The sequence below is a fragment of the Natator depressus genome, chromosome 13 (genome assembly GCF_965152275.1).
Source record: "Natator depressus isolate rNatDep1 chromosome 13, rNatDep2.hap1, whole genome shotgun sequence".
In the NCBI taxonomy this organism is placed as follows: domain Eukaryota; kingdom Metazoa; phylum Chordata; order Testudines; family Cheloniidae; genus Natator; species Natator depressus.
In genome coordinates, this window is record NC_134246.1 from 37,548,677 (window position 1) to 37,563,013 (window position 14,337).

At 59.1% G+C, this 14,337-nt stretch overlaps 1 protein-coding gene across 1 annotated transcript; it reads right to left on the minus strand.

Moving 5' to 3' along the window:
• Positions 1 to 303: 303 nt before the first annotated feature.
• On the minus strand, positions 304 to 13,491 carry DCAF11 (DDB1 and CUL4 associated factor 11). The gene is made up of 15 exons (XM_074969287.1): positions 13,345 to 13,491; positions 12,125 to 12,361; positions 10,482 to 10,609; positions 10,143 to 10,264; positions 9,956 to 10,020; positions 9,780 to 9,880; positions 9,173 to 9,319; positions 9,024 to 9,078; positions 8,330 to 8,398; positions 7,854 to 7,911; positions 3,167 to 3,352; positions 2,924 to 3,077; positions 2,279 to 2,431; positions 1,181 to 1,287; positions 304 to 822 (listed from the first exon to the last, which is right to left on the minus strand). The coding sequence occupies exons 2-15, from the start codon at positions 12,268 to 12,270 to the stop codon at positions 694 to 696; spliced, it is 1,620 nt and encodes a 539-aa protein (XP_074825388.1). The 5' UTR covers positions 12,271 to 12,361; positions 13,345 to 13,491; the 3' UTR covers positions 304 to 693.
• Positions 13,492 to 14,337: the final 846 nt, after the last annotated feature.

The following is a 14,337-nucleotide window of genomic DNA, read 5'->3' on the forward strand; positions in this document are numbered from 1 at the left end:
ACAGCCCCCCCGGGCTGCCCCCACGCTGCCCTGGGGCTGGGCCCGCCCCCCCGGTTACCCCACTGTCCCGGCAGGGTGGGGAAAGGCCCCCCGACATCACCCCAGGGGAGGCCAAACAGGGGACCCCGCATCCGGCCCACACCCCCTCTCTGAGCGGGCCAAGGGGGACCTGGGGGGCTGGGAGAGCACGTCAAGAAGATGGGGTGGGGGCCTCCAGCCAGGCTCCCCCAAATTTAGGGGGGGGTAGAGAGCTTCCTGCTGGAGGTCGCCCAAAGCCCCTCTAGGGGGTGCAGGCCCCATCCGGCCTGTACCCCATTCTCTGCCCCCCCCCGAGCCAGCCAGTCCCGGCCCTGGGGCCGGATGGGAGCTGACGCCCCCTAGAGGGGACAGGCCTCGTGCCCCATTCCCCACCCGGTAAATTACACATCAGTCCATAATACACAGCAAACGTCCCCTGGGGGAGTCCCAAGACCCTGAACCCCAGTGACTGTGGGGGAAACACCGACTCTTCCGTTTGAGTTCCTCCCCCAACTGGCCCCTGGGGTACTGAGCCAGAGAAAGCCTCCCCCTGCCAGAGCAGAGGATTTTTGGGGTGTCCATGACACAAAGCAGGGCCCAGAGCAACCCAAACGCAGTCCCCACAAGTCCAAGCACTGAGACACGGGGCAGCCGCCCAAGTCGGAGGACTGGGGGCTAGTTATCCAAGAAGCCAAGGGAGCTTGCGGGGGGCTCCCCAGCTGGAGGGAGGTTTTTGGGGTCCCTGAGATCATCTTCATAGTATTCAGCCTGGCGGTATTCCCACAGGCGTAGACAGCCGTCCCACTGCCGGGGGGGAGAAAGGGGTGAAAGCGCCCTCAGGCAGAGCGCCCCGCACTGGATCCCCCCCCCTCCTCCCTGCCGGGGTCCCCCCCTCGGGCAGAGCGCCCCCCACTGGATCCCCCCCCTCCCTGCTGGGTCCCCCCCTCAGGCAGAGCGCCTCCCACTGGATCCCCCTCCTCCCTGCCGGGGTTCCCCATTTGGGCAGCTCACCCCAAGGACCCTGCCAGGGCAGGGCACCCCCTGCTGAGACCCACTCTCCCTGCTGGGGTCCCCCCTTGGGCAGAGCACCCCCTGCTGGGACACCCCCCCTGCAGTGTCAGTGTCCCAGGCAGAGCACCCCCCCGCTGGGACCCCCACTCACCGAGCTGCTGACAATCTTCTCCTCATAGGGGTGCCAGCTGACATCACGCACACAGGCCTTGTGATTGGTCAGTTTCTTGACTATCTGCCCACTGAGGAGGTCGTACACTGGGGGCAGAGCAGCGAGGGGGTTACTCCCCGAAGAAGGGGGTTTCCCTCCCCCCAGCCCACTCCAATAGGTCACACCACCTGCCCCCCCACTATGAGCCCTCCTGACCTTTCCCTAGGTCAGCTGCCCCCACCCCGCCCCCTATTTCACAAGGAAGGTACCAGATCTTCCTCTGGACCCCTCCCCCTACAGCAGAGGGGGCAAAACTCTGGAGGGCCAGGGAGGGGAGGGTGCGTCTCCCCAAACAGTCAGGCGGGGCCTGCCCCCCCCCAGCCGACCCCCCCTACTTCCCTGGACTCCTGCCCCCTCCACCCCTCCCTGTCCCCCAACCCTCTGCCGCCCCATCCAACCCCTCCTCTCCTTCCTGATGGCCCCCCAGGACTCCTGTCCCATCTGACACCCCCCCCCCAGGACCTCTGCACCATCCACCCCTCCCTGGTCCCCTGACCAGCCCCAGACCCCCAACTGCCCCATCAAACCCCTCCTCTCCTTCCTGGCTGCCTCCCGGGGATCCCTGCCCCCATTCACCGCCCTCTGACCGCCCCTCCCCCTCCCCACACCCCCGCCCCCTGACCCCCGCCCTCTTACCATGCTGTCTGGAGCACCGGGTCAGGCCGGGAATCTGCAGCCCCCACCCCCAACCCGAGCATTGCAGCTGCAGGGAAGGGGGAACAGCGGGGGAGGGGCTGGGGGCTGGCCGCCAGGCCCAGGTGCTCAGGGGCCAGGCAGGAGGGTCCCATAGGCTTTGCCCCACCCCCTACCCACACTAGCCACTCCCACACAGTGGCACCACCACGTGTATGTACACTGGGGGGCCCACCCCCAACCTCTGTCCAGGCAGTGGCCCTGCCCCATGTCATAGCCCCATCCCCACCCTCCTGCAAGCAGGACTTCCTGTTTTGGCCCTCGTCTGGTGGGTGGGACTTCCTGTTTCGCTCCCCCACTCTCTGTCCTTGCCCAGGGGGCAGGTGCTGAGCCCGCCTCACTCACCCACCACCTTGCCGGTGGAGCAGCCGCTGTAGATGTACTGCTGGCCGGTGCGGTGCGGGGGCGAGAAGCGGCAGCGGATCAGCGTGTGCAGCACCCCATGGCCCCGGTACGTCATCAGGGAGCTGTCGCCCGGCAGCTTGGTTTTGCGCCAGACTGGAGATTGACAGGGTTAGAGCCCGCCCGCACTCACACCAGATCCCTCCCCAGGGTGGGACTTCCTGCTTCGCTCCCCCACTCCAAGGGGACAGGCTCAAGGCCACCTTTTATGTCACTTCCTGCATCCCCCTTGACTTCTACTCTGCCTCCCCTTCCCCACCATTGGGCTCCACTTCCTCCTTCTTGCCAACCACTTTCTGCCCCACCCGAGCTGAACAGTGCCCTTGCCTTGCCTGTCCCTCCCTTGCCCCAGAACACCACACAGTGCCCCCACTTCCTGTCCCCGTCCCCTCCTTTTCTCCTTCCCCACCTCATTCCACTTCCCCTCCCTGCCCCCATCCCCTATGCCCACAATCCTGTCCCACTTCCCACCGCCACCCCACTTCCTGCCCCCTGCCACCTCATGTCCTGCTTCCCACTCCAGGGCCCCTGCCCCCTCCCTTCCCACCCCCCACCTCACTTCTCACGCCTACATGCCCTAGTGCTGACCTTTCTTGGGCACCTGCTGCCAGCGGTAGTCCCAGTTCTGCTGGGTGACAGCCTGGCGTGAAGCCTCCAGCCCCTCAGGCCCCGAGAACCTCCGGATGTCCCACAGCTTGATGGTCTGGTCCTTTGAGTTGGAAATCAAATAGCGAGCATCTCCCTGGGGCAGGGGGAGGCAGAGATGGGTCAGCACCCTGCACCCAGCACCCCCTCCCACAGGGCAGAATTCTACCCCTAAGGGGCCCTCACCTTGCTGTCGATGAAGGTGATCCCATCCTGGTGGCCAGCCAGCATCCCCACCGGCTTGGGGTCGTCCTCCCGCATGGTGCGCCGGTCCCACGCCTTGCAGATGGCATCGTCGCCCCCCGAGAAGAGGATGTGGGAGCTGCCGTCGGCGAATGCCACGGCGTTCACGTCGTCCTCATGGGACTCGATCTGGGGGGGTGAGGGGTTATAAGGCATTGTGGGTAAGTGCCCTCCACAAATGCTCCCTGCCCTCCCAGGGCAGCCCAGTCACTTTGCACTGTGGGTAAGTGCCCTCCCATAATCCTCTCTGTCCCATCCAGGGCAGTCCAGCTGCTTTGCGTTGTGGGTAAGCTGCCTACCTCTCCTGCTCTCACTCCAGGGACCCAGTGGGGTCCAGCTGCTTTGCATAAAACAAACTAGGGAAATACAACTAAGATGGAACTACTGTAAGGTGGGTGCATAAGTGGTTGGAAAATAATTCCCAGAGAGTAACTATCACTGATTCACAGTCATGCTGGAAGGGCATAATGAGTGGGGTCCTGCCAGGATCGGTTCTGGGTCTGGTTCTGTTCAGTATCTTCATCAATGATGTAGATAATGGCCTAGAGAGCACACTGATAAAGTTTGAAGACAATACCCAGCTGGGAGGGGTTGCAAGTGCTTTGGAGGTTAGGATTAAAATTCAAAATGATCTGGACAAACTGGAGAAATGGTCTGAAGTAAATAGGATGACATTCAATACGGTCAAATGCAAAAGTCCTCCCCTTAGGAAGGAACAATCAGTTGCGCGCGCGCACACACATGGGAAATGACTGCCTAGGAAGTACTGTGGAAAGGGATCTGGGGGTCATAGTGGATCATAAGCTAAATATGAGTCACCAGTGTAACGCTGTTGCAAAAAAGGGAACATCATTCTGGGCTGTATTAGCAGGAGTGCTGGAAGCAAGACACGAGAAGTAGTTCTTCTGCTCTACTCCACGCTGATTAGGCCTCAACTGGAGTATTGTGTCCAGTTCTGGGCGCCACATTTCAGGGAGGATGTGGACAAATTGGAGAGAGTCCAGAGAAGAGCAACAGAAACGATGAAGGGTCTAGAAAACATGGCCGGTGAGGGAAGACTGAAAGAACTGGGATTGTTTTGTCTGGAGAAGAGAAGACCGAGGGGGGACAGGTTAACAGTTTTCAAGTACATAAAAGGTTGTTACAAGGAGGAGGGAGAAGAATTGTTCTTCTTAGCCTCGGAGGCCAGGACAAGAAGCAATGGGCTTAAATTGCAGCAAGGGCGGTTTAGGTTGGACATGAGGAAAAACTTCCTGTCAGGGTGGTTGGGCACTGGAATAAATTGCCTAGGGAGGTTGTGGAATCTCCATCACAGGAGATTTTGAAGAGCAGGTTAGACAAACACCTGTCAGGGATGGTCTCGATCAAACATGCGGCCCGATTTGCTGCGGCCACCAACCTCCCCTCCCGCACCGCCTCCCCACTCCTCTGCCTACCTCCAGGCGCTTCCCACCACCAAACAGCTGTTTGGTGGCGCTTAGTGCTTTCCGGGTGAGAGGAGTGGGGACCAGCGTGCTCAGGGGAGGAGGTGGAGAAGAGGTGGGGATTTGGGGGAAGGGGTTGGAATAGGGACAGGGAGGGCGCGCAGTTGGGATGGGGACTTTGGGGAAGGGGTGGAGTGGGGGTGGGCCTGGGTGCAGCGGCGGGAGGGGCGTCAGCGATGCGACCCTTGGGCCAATGTACTAGTCCTCATGTGGCCCTCGTGGTGATTTGAGTTTGAGATCCCTGCTCTAGATAATACTTAATCCTGCCTTGAGTGCAGGCGACTGGACTAGATGACCTCTCAAGGTCCCTTCCAGTTTGATGATTCTATGATTGTGGGTAAGCCCCCTTCCATAATCCTCTGTCCTCCCAAGGGCTCCCAGGGCAGCCCAGCTGCTTTGCATTGTGGGTAAACCCTCTCCCAGAATCCTCTCTGCTCTTGCTCAAAGGACCTAGCCGCTTGGCCCTGTGGCATTAGCTCTTCAAAGGCCATTTCCCTGCTCTGCTTCCCTCTTAAGGGCTGGCGCTCAGCTAAAGCGGCGAAAGGGGACAGCTCAGCAGGGCTGGGGGTGCTGCTCCCAGCCTGGGGGCGAGGATTTCTGGGGTCACCCCACAGTACAGAACTGTGCGGAAACAGGGAGGAGACAGGTGCTCAGGGATGCCTCCATTGCTGGAGTTAACAAAGGAAGATCAAACAAAGGGCAGCGGGCTGAAAGATTTCACAGAGGCTCAGGGGCGAGCGAAGGGAACGAAGAGCCAAACACCCGTGGGAACAGCGTCGCCCCCACCCTCGATGGCGCGTTTAAATCAAACAGCACAACCAGCCACTCCCAAGGAAAGGGCAGCTGGGGTGGGGCTGTGGGGCTTGGAAGTGGGGTTTCTGACAAGCCCAAAATCCCAGAAGCTGGGACTCAGGTGGTTTACTCCGGCCTTAGCCTCCAACAGGAGGCAGAGCTTGTCAGGAAACAAAAAGATCCGGCTAAAGTTCAGCCGGAATTATGGAGAGCAGATTCCCGAGTCTGAGGTGAAACACACAAGCCTGGTTGGTCTACCACGACATGGCAAACCGATGGCATGGAAATCCCCCTCTTCTGTATCTCAGCTGGGGTTGGGTTTACTGGGAACTCCAAAGAGGCCATAAAGAGGTGGAACAAATTGCTAGGATCAGCCAGCGCCTTGCGCGGCTCCTGAACAGGGGAGAGAGTATTTGGCAGGAATCTTTCAGGGGGGCCAGGTTTTCAAGCTAGATGTCCAGCTCTTGAAAAGACTGTCCAGACGACAGAATAAAAGCGGGCGGCAAAGAGTTTTTACTGCTTTGTAACTTCAGCGCCACCACAGAAGATGCAGGGAACAAGGCAAACTAGCCCAATCTGAGCTCAGATTGAGGAGAGAAATTCAGACCCCAGTGATTTGCAGACTGAAGATCAACTGCGTTACATGACAGCAGCAGACGCTGAACTCTGAACCCTTCCATCCATGGCTGGGGAAGGAGCAGGATGGTTTGGGAGCTGCCAATCCGAACGCCGTCACCTTCGCACCGGCTGCTGGAAGGCGCCACTGCCACAACGAGACTGTGGAGTCTGAAAGCTGTAGCAGACAAGAGGCGAAATCACCAGCGGACGCTCAGAGCTAGAGAGAAAAGATGTCCAGCGGTGATAACGTCTAAACCCAACTATCAGACTGGGGAACGCATCACCGGGATGGACTTGTGCCTGTCACATGCCACATAGCCCAGAAAAAAGTTTCTTTGAAGCTTTAACAAAAAAGGAGAATCATGTGACGCTGAAACTTTTTGCCAATTTGAGCTGGTTTCAAATTGTTTGGGTTGGGGCGGGGGAGAGAAAGCAGGCGAGGGAACCCCTCCCCCAAATCAAAACGTGGCGTGTCTCCATTTCCCAACTTTCTGTTCAAAATCTTCTTTCATTTGATTAAAAAACAAATGCTTTTAAATGGTCAGCAGTAAAACCACCCCTCGTGGTTGTGTCAGAATGTTTCACTCCACCCGGAACGAATTATTTTCTGAGACTGATCTGTCAAAAGGTTTGGTTTTTACGCCGATCCGAAGCAAAAAAATTATTTTGGAATCGCCAGGGAAGCACAAAATCCATTATTTGCACTGCTCCATCCAGGGGTTATTTTACCTAGGAGTTTGGCACTGGTGCGACCACTGGAATGCTATGCCCAGCTGTGATGTCCGCAGTTCAAGCGCAGTTGGACAGGGTTCAGGGAAGAGCTATGAGAAGGATTCAAGGTTTGGAAAACCTGCCTTCGAATGAGAAGTCAAACCACTTAAGCTCCTGGAGTCTGACACAGAGCAGGTTAAGGGCTGACTCGATCAGTCTATGTAAGTTCCTACCTGGGGAACAAATATTTGATAATGGGCTCTGCAGTCTAGCTGACGAAGCTGTGATGGGACCCAGTGGCTGGATGTTGAAGCTAGACAAATTCAGACCAGACATAAGGCATAAATGTTTAACCATGAGAGTAATTAACCATTGGAACAATGTACCAAGGGTCATGGTGATTCTCCATCACCGGTGATTTTAAAAATCAAGAGAGCTGCTCTAGGAATTATTGGGGGAGGTCTATGAGCTGCGGTATCTAGGTCAGAGGAGATGAGCACGCTGGTCCCTTCTGCCCATGGTATCTCGGCTTTGTAGTCTCGCACAAAGGCCTGGCACAGCTGAGATGGCGCTTACGAGCTAGCGGGACTCCCAGCGGCTGCTAATGCGTTGCAGGGAGCGCCGGACCACGGTACCACGTTATTTCTGTTTCCGAGGGGAGAACGTAGCACTCGCAAGGCAGCGCCCCGGCAATGTTTCCCTGCGCCCCGTGCCTTAAGGATTGGAAGTTGACTGAAGAGGTCAAAGGGGACAGGTCGGGGCGCAAGAGCAGAATTCGGGGGGCTCAGCAGCAGGTGCTTGGCAAGCTGGGGCTGTTCAGTTCTGGATACCGAGTTCAATAAAACTCCAGTTTTTAAAAAAGTGTTCTGGGGCTGGGACTGTCACGCAAACGCCTGTGCCCAGAATTCGCTCTGCTGTCACCAAGGGGCTCCCAGTGAACCAACCCGCACAGCATTGTGGGTAAGCATCCTCCCAGAACCCTCCCTGCCCCAGTGTGTCCGCCTGCCCCCCAGCAGGGGAGGTACCTTGAGTGTCCGTTTATTCTGCTCCCGGTCGAATATGTAGATGCACCCGTCGTTAGCCCTGGGGAGGGGAAACTGAGGCATCAGGTAGTGAGGCTGGAGATGGGGCAGGGTCTGAGGGGCAGAGAGTGATCCTGCCCCTCTGGTGGAGAGGTTTGGGCCTGAGGGGTGCCCAGCTGGTCTAACCTGGCTCAGTGGGGCTCACCTTGCTATGCATTGTGGGTAAGAGCCACAGCGCATGGCTGGGTAGTCAAGTGCTGTCCCAGAATCCTCTCTGCTCTCGCCCAAGGGCCTTTTAGAAAGAGGTGGGAGGGACGCCCAGAAGTCAGTTGTAGGCAGTGGCCATCCCAATGTGCATTATGGGTAAGAGCCATCCCAGAATCCTCTCTGCTCTCACCACATGACCAGATTGGAAATGCAGGAGCCCACCTGGGGCTGCTCTTGGCTCTGGGGGGGGTGGGGCCCCCCTTGTGACTTACCCGCCAATCACCTCCCGCCCATCGGAGGAGACCGTGAGGGAGAAGACGGCGAACCGGCGCTCGTTCGGCCTGCGACGAGGAGAGACAGACACTGAAATCCTGCAACGGGGGAGGGCGTGGTCCTCAGAGTCCATGAATCTATGGGTCCCCCTGCTCTTCCCCTTCCTTCATGTCTCTGGGGAGAACAGGATGGGTCCGTATTGTCCCCCTGCCCCATGCGTTCATTTGAAGCAGATACCCAACCTCCAATCTCATGCTTCAGGGCTTCAGCCTGGAGGGGTCAGGAAGGAACCGAGATGGAAGTCTGGCCAGATGCATGTTGGGTATTCCCTCCCCTCCATCTTCCTCTGAGGCATCAGGGATCCGCCACAGCAGGAGGTGGAACACTAGAGGGAGTGGGCTCAGGGAATCTTTTCCCTCAGTGCCTGGCTGGTGGCTCTTTCTCCCATGCTCTGGGTCTAACTGATCCTCTGATCTGGGGGTCAGGGAGGGCTCTCCCCCTGTGGCAGACTGGCAGGGATCCGGGGTCAGGGCTGGGGAGAAGAGTCTCCTCCCTCTGCAAAGTGGGGCATATGTTGCCTGCCGGGCAATCGCCCCCACCCAGACCAATGACCAATACCCCCTTTAATCCCTCCATATCATGATAGCTGACCCCTCCAGCCCCACATATCATGGCAGTCCCCACCCCCATTACCTCAGATCCAGTGCTGTGTGGACATCTCCATCGCCATAGATGTTACAGATGTGAACTGGGGGAGGGAAGTAGGGAGAGACACGTTGGTCAGTGCTTCCTGCCTGGGGGCAGGGGGGCTAAGGCAGGCTCTGCCCCCAGTCCCTACTCACTGTAGTCGGACCAGCTGGAGTAGAGGAAGTGGCTTCCGTCGGGGGTGAAGGTGACGTCCAGGATGCTCCAGCCCACATCCCGCGCCTGGATGCTCTTGAACTTCCGGAAGCATCTGTGGCGGCAGTCGTACAGACGGATCATCTGGTCTGGGAGGGGGGCAGGGAGAGAGGGGAGGGGTTAGGAGGGAGAATGCTAGGATGGCCCGTACCCACATTGCAAAACAGGGAAGGGGCGGCACTGAGCATCTACCACCCAGCGCCCTCCCAGAATCCTCTCTGCTCTCGCCCAAGAGCTCCCTGCACAGCTCAGCTGCTTTGCATTGTGGGTAAGGGCCCTCCCAGATTGCTCCCCTGAAGGACCCTCAGATGGGACCAGAGAGGATTCTGGTAGAGTGGTTACTCACAATGCACAAGGGCATGACCCTGACCCACAATGCCAAGCGGGTGGGTGGCACTGCAAGCTGGTACTACTCTCTTCTGAAAGGCAGGAGAGAATATTCTGGGTTGTTGCTTACCCACAAGGCCAAGCGGCCAGGCAGCAGTGGGAGCCCTGTGGCAAGAGCAGAGGGGATTGTGGGTAAGCTGGTGAGCCACCCCGCCCCCATACCTTGACTGGCGGACATGAAGAGCTGTCCATCCCTGGAGTAGACACCGCAGAACACCTTCTGGGAGTAGGAGTCGGTGAATGCCAGCTGGTTGGGCAGGAAACTGGGGGGTGCAGAGAGCACAGGGTCAGTGGGGAGTCCCCTGCCAAGGCCCGCCCCCACCACCACCGATACTCACTGGGACATCACACGAGAGCACTCGCCCGGGGAAAAGCTGCTGTTGTGGCACAAGCCCCACTCTCTCTGCAGAGGGAACAAAGCGGGTGTGAGAACCCCAGCGTCCGGGCGCCCAGGCCCTGTGCTCTAACCCACCAGACCCCACTCCCCTTTGGCCCCAGGGCTCCCCTGCAGGAGGGGCCACGTACCTGGCGGAGGAGGTGAGGGATGCTGCGGTTGGCTCGCCTGGAGCCCAGCATCCCATTCGCCAGCTGGATCTGGGTTTTGATCTCATTACTTTCCACGTCCCGGGTGTCAGGCGCAGAGTCCACTGTGGGGGGGCAGAGATGTACCAGGTATAAATAGCAGCAGAGAACAGCACCCAGGAGTCCCGGCTCCCCTGTTATAACCACTAGCCCACACTCCCATCCCAGAACCAGGGACAGAACCCAGGAGTCCTGGCTCCCAGCCCCCCTGCCCCACTCCAACGACTAGTCCTCAGTCCTCTCCCAGAGCTGGGGGCAGAGCCCAGGCATCCTGGTCTGTACCTGGGGGGTTGTAACTGTCTCCCAACCGCCCCTCCCAGGCGTTGTCGTTGTCATCGTCTGAATCGGACAGTGTCTGGACCACCTGGACACTGGCTGCGCCTCCGCCTGGCACCAACCGAATCTGACCTCTGCGGGGTGCAGAAACCAGAGCTCATTCATCAGCCCGACCTCCCCTTCAGCCCCTGTCCCAAACCCTAGCCCAGGAGGCCTCTGGCATTGCGGAGGGATAGAACCCAGGAGTCTGGGGTGCGCCATCTAGAAACCTGCATTCATTTCCTGTTCTCAGAATTCAGTGCCCTGGTGTGAAGGATTTGTCGATTCTTAGGCTAGAAGGGAGCCGCGTGATCATCTGGGCCAAACCCTCTCAGCTCCGGTGTCATAATCCCCCAGCGGTCGGGGCACAAAGTCTCCCTGGGAGCTCGGGGTCACCTGATGAGCCACTATTTAATTCCAGTCCCACAGAGGTTAAATTTGAGGTTTCCCCTCTTCCCACCTGCCCCCGACGTGCTGATGGTTCCAACTGGATTTTCTGCTTGCGTCTCATAGATCCCACGGGGAAGAGGTCTGCCAGGGCCAGTCATGGAGCGACTGATTCGATCCAGCAGCAGAGTCATCATTGCATTCACACTGCATCCTGTCTTGTGATTCCACTTGGGAGGGGAGGGGAGAAGCCCCAGCGCCCACTCCCTATGCCAGCTGAGGCCAGATCGGAGCTGGCACCCCCTAGAGGGGAAAGGCCCCATGTCCCACCCCCCACCCTAGGGCAGATGTAGGGTTGCCAACCCTCCCAGATTGGCCGGGCATCTCCTGGAATCAGCCTCGAACTCCCAGATGCTACTGAACCCAATCCGGGAGATTTTAGGCCACTAAAAATCAAGTGGCGCAGCGGGGCTAGAGTCAGGTTTCCTGCCTGCCCTGGCTCCGTGCGGCTTCTGGAAGTGGCTGGCACCTCCAGCTCCTATATGCAGGGGAGGCCGGGGGGCCTCTGCGCACTGCCCCCACCCTGAGCGCTGGGTCCGCAGCTCCCACTGGCTGTGGTTCCCAGCCAATCGGAACTGCGGGAGCAGTGTCTGCAGGCAGGGGCAGTGTGCAGAGCTACCTAGCTGGCCCTGAGCCTAGGAGCTGGACATGCCGATCACTTCCGGGAGCCCCCACCTGAAGTAAGTGCTTCCTGGAGACTGCACCCCAAACCCTTGCCCCAGCTCTGAGCCCCCTCCCGCACCCAAACTCCCTCCCAGAGCCAGCTTCCTGCATCCTGTCCTGCACCCCAAGCCCCTGCCCATCCCAGGCTGAGTCCAGAGCCCCCTCCCACACGCCAAACCCCTCTGCCCCAACCCTCAGCCCAGAACCCACACCCCCTCCCACACCCAAGCCCCTGCCCCAGCCCTGAGCCCCTCCTGCACCCAAGCTCCCTCTCAGACCCCACAACCCAAACCTACTCCCGCACCCCAACCCTGTGCCTCAGCCCGGTGAAAGTGAGTGAGGGTGGGGGAGAGCAGGGGATGGAGTGGGCAGGGGGCATGGCCTCAGGAAAGGGGCGGGGCAAGGGTGTTTGGGTTTGGGCGATTAGACAGTTAGCAACCCTAGGCAGGTGGGAAGACCCCTGTGCTGCATGTAGAGAAGTAGGCAGTGAAGTAAGTTACCTGCGCAGTAGATTTGCCAGTACCTGGGCCAGATCCAAATCGTCGTTCTCCTCCTCCTCCCTCCCCAGGAGCCTGGAGCCCCTCTGGGGCCTGCCGTCCTGGGGGTCCTGGCCCCCAGAGCTGGCGCTGCTGCTACGAGAGCCCATGCTTATAGCATTGTCTAGAACTAGGCCCAGGGGTTTGCTGTGTTGGCTCCTCTCCCATTCCCCGCACAGCCAGTCAGGAACAAGAAGCTCCCTGAAAAGAAAACCTTTAGCCACCAATCAGAGGCCTATTGCCTCCACTCTGCCTACCACAGCCACCCACCAATCACAGCCCTTTATCCTCAGGGGAACCTATGGTCCCCCCTCAATATACCACAGCCACCCACCAATCACAGCCCTTTATCCTCAGGGGAACCTATGGTCCCCCCTCAATATACCACAGCCACCCACCAATCACAGCCCTTTATTCTCAGGGGGCCATTGTGATACATACTGCAGCTACCCACCAATGAGGGCTGCTTCCCTGCCCACCAATCAGACCTGTACATTCAGCGCCCTGCTCCCTTCCCCACCAATCAGAGGAGCCTACGCTCAGGGGACACACTTGCTCCACTCAAGATAGCACAAGGACCCACCAATGACTTGTTAGCAGCCATCCACCAATCAGAGCGCCTTATACTCAGGGGGCACTCTTGCTCCCCTCAGCGTGCCACCCACCAGTCACAGGGGCCTGACTGCACAGCCAACCCCGCCTTGATTCTTGCCCCCTCTCGTATGCCAGCCTCTAACCCACCCGCCCAGGGGTTCTCAAACTGGGGGTCGGGCCCCCTCGGTGATTACACGGGGATGGCGAGCGGTCGGCCTCCGCCCCAAGCCCCGCTGGTGTTAAACATGGGCAAGCGGGGGTCGCGCTCAGAGGCATGCTGTGTGAAAGGGGTCACCGGTACAAAGGGCTGAGAACCACTGCACCAACCAGGGGGCTTCTTAAGGGCAAGAGAGCCTCCCACCAATCAGAGCGCCCTATGTTCCCCCAGACCCACCAATCAGAACGTCCTATACTTAGGGGGGCACTCTGGCTACCCCTGTCCACAACCCAGCTCCCTTCCCCCCCACCAATCAGAACCCACCGGATTCCCCCAACAACCTCCTCCCCCTCCCCTGCGGGCCGGCCGTGGCCAATCAGAAGCCTCCAAACTCTCTCCCCCTCCTTTCCCCTAACCGCGAGACCTTCCTCACCCGCCAACGGTCGTAGCGCGAGGCCTTGTTTACATCTTTGGAGCCGCAGCCGCCTCTAACGGAAGAAGAGAGGGGAAGGGCAAGCCCGGCGCCCTCTGATTGGCTCCTCATCTCAACACCAAGGGGGGTAGAGGGCGTTGTAGAAAATTCGGCACGTTGATTGGCCCTCCTCCATCGTGAGAGGAGAGGCGGGGATCTGAAGCACAGACCAACTCGGGGATTGGGTGGAGAGTGACAGCTCGCGAGAAGCAGTACTTGTGGCAGCTTGGAGACTAACAGCCCGGCCTCTCTGATTGGACAGTTACCATATGACTCGCCCTGGAAACAGGGAGGCGGGACAGCGGAAAAAAGAAGGCGTCGACTCTTCTGATTGGAGTTTAAAAAAGTGATTGACAGGCTACATGGGAGGCTGGCTCCCCAGGGACACTGCCTCTCTGATTTGACAAGGACTTGGTTGAGACCAGAGATTGGGAGGCGAGCCCTGAGAGCGAACCAGGTCCCTGATTGGACAATAGATAGGTGATTGACGGGAATTGAAGGCGGGCCCGAGAGGATCCTGGCTCCCAGAATAGATGGAGTTTGATGATTGACGGCCACTAGGGGGTTCCACGGCGCCTGATTGGTTGGGGGAAGATGTATAACCCATAAAATGGGGAGCCCGGCCCCGCCCCGCGGCAATTTATACCCGGCCCCTAACGCCCCCGCCCCGCCCCCCTTTATACCCGGCCCCTAACCCCCCCCCCCCCGGCCCTTTTATACCCCGCCTGTTTATACCGGCCCCTAAGGCCCCCAGCCCCTTTATACCCCGCCCCTAACTCCTCCCACCCCAACACCCCCGGCCCGTTTATACCCCCTGTCCCTTTATACCCCGCCCCCAGCCCGTTTATAGCGGCCCCTAAGGCCCCCAGCCCCTGCCCTTTATACCCGGCCTTTAATGCCCCGCCCCACCCCCCAGCCCTTTATACCTGGCCCCCCCCCGCTCCCACCTGCAGA

Coding starts and splice junctions, on each gene's coding strand:
- DCAF11 (XM_074969287.1), bottom strand. CDS start 12,270: ATGGGCTCTCGTAGCAGCAGCGCCAGCTCTGGGGGCCAGGACCCCCAG. Junction 10,265..10,481: donor AGACAGTTACAACCCCCCAG/GTACAGACCAGG, acceptor GCCCCCCCACAG/TGGACTCTGCGCCTGACACC. Junction 10,021..10,142: donor TCCCTCACCTCCTCCGCCAG/GTACGTGGCCCC, acceptor TTCCCTCTGCAG/AGAGAGTGGGGCTTGTGCCA.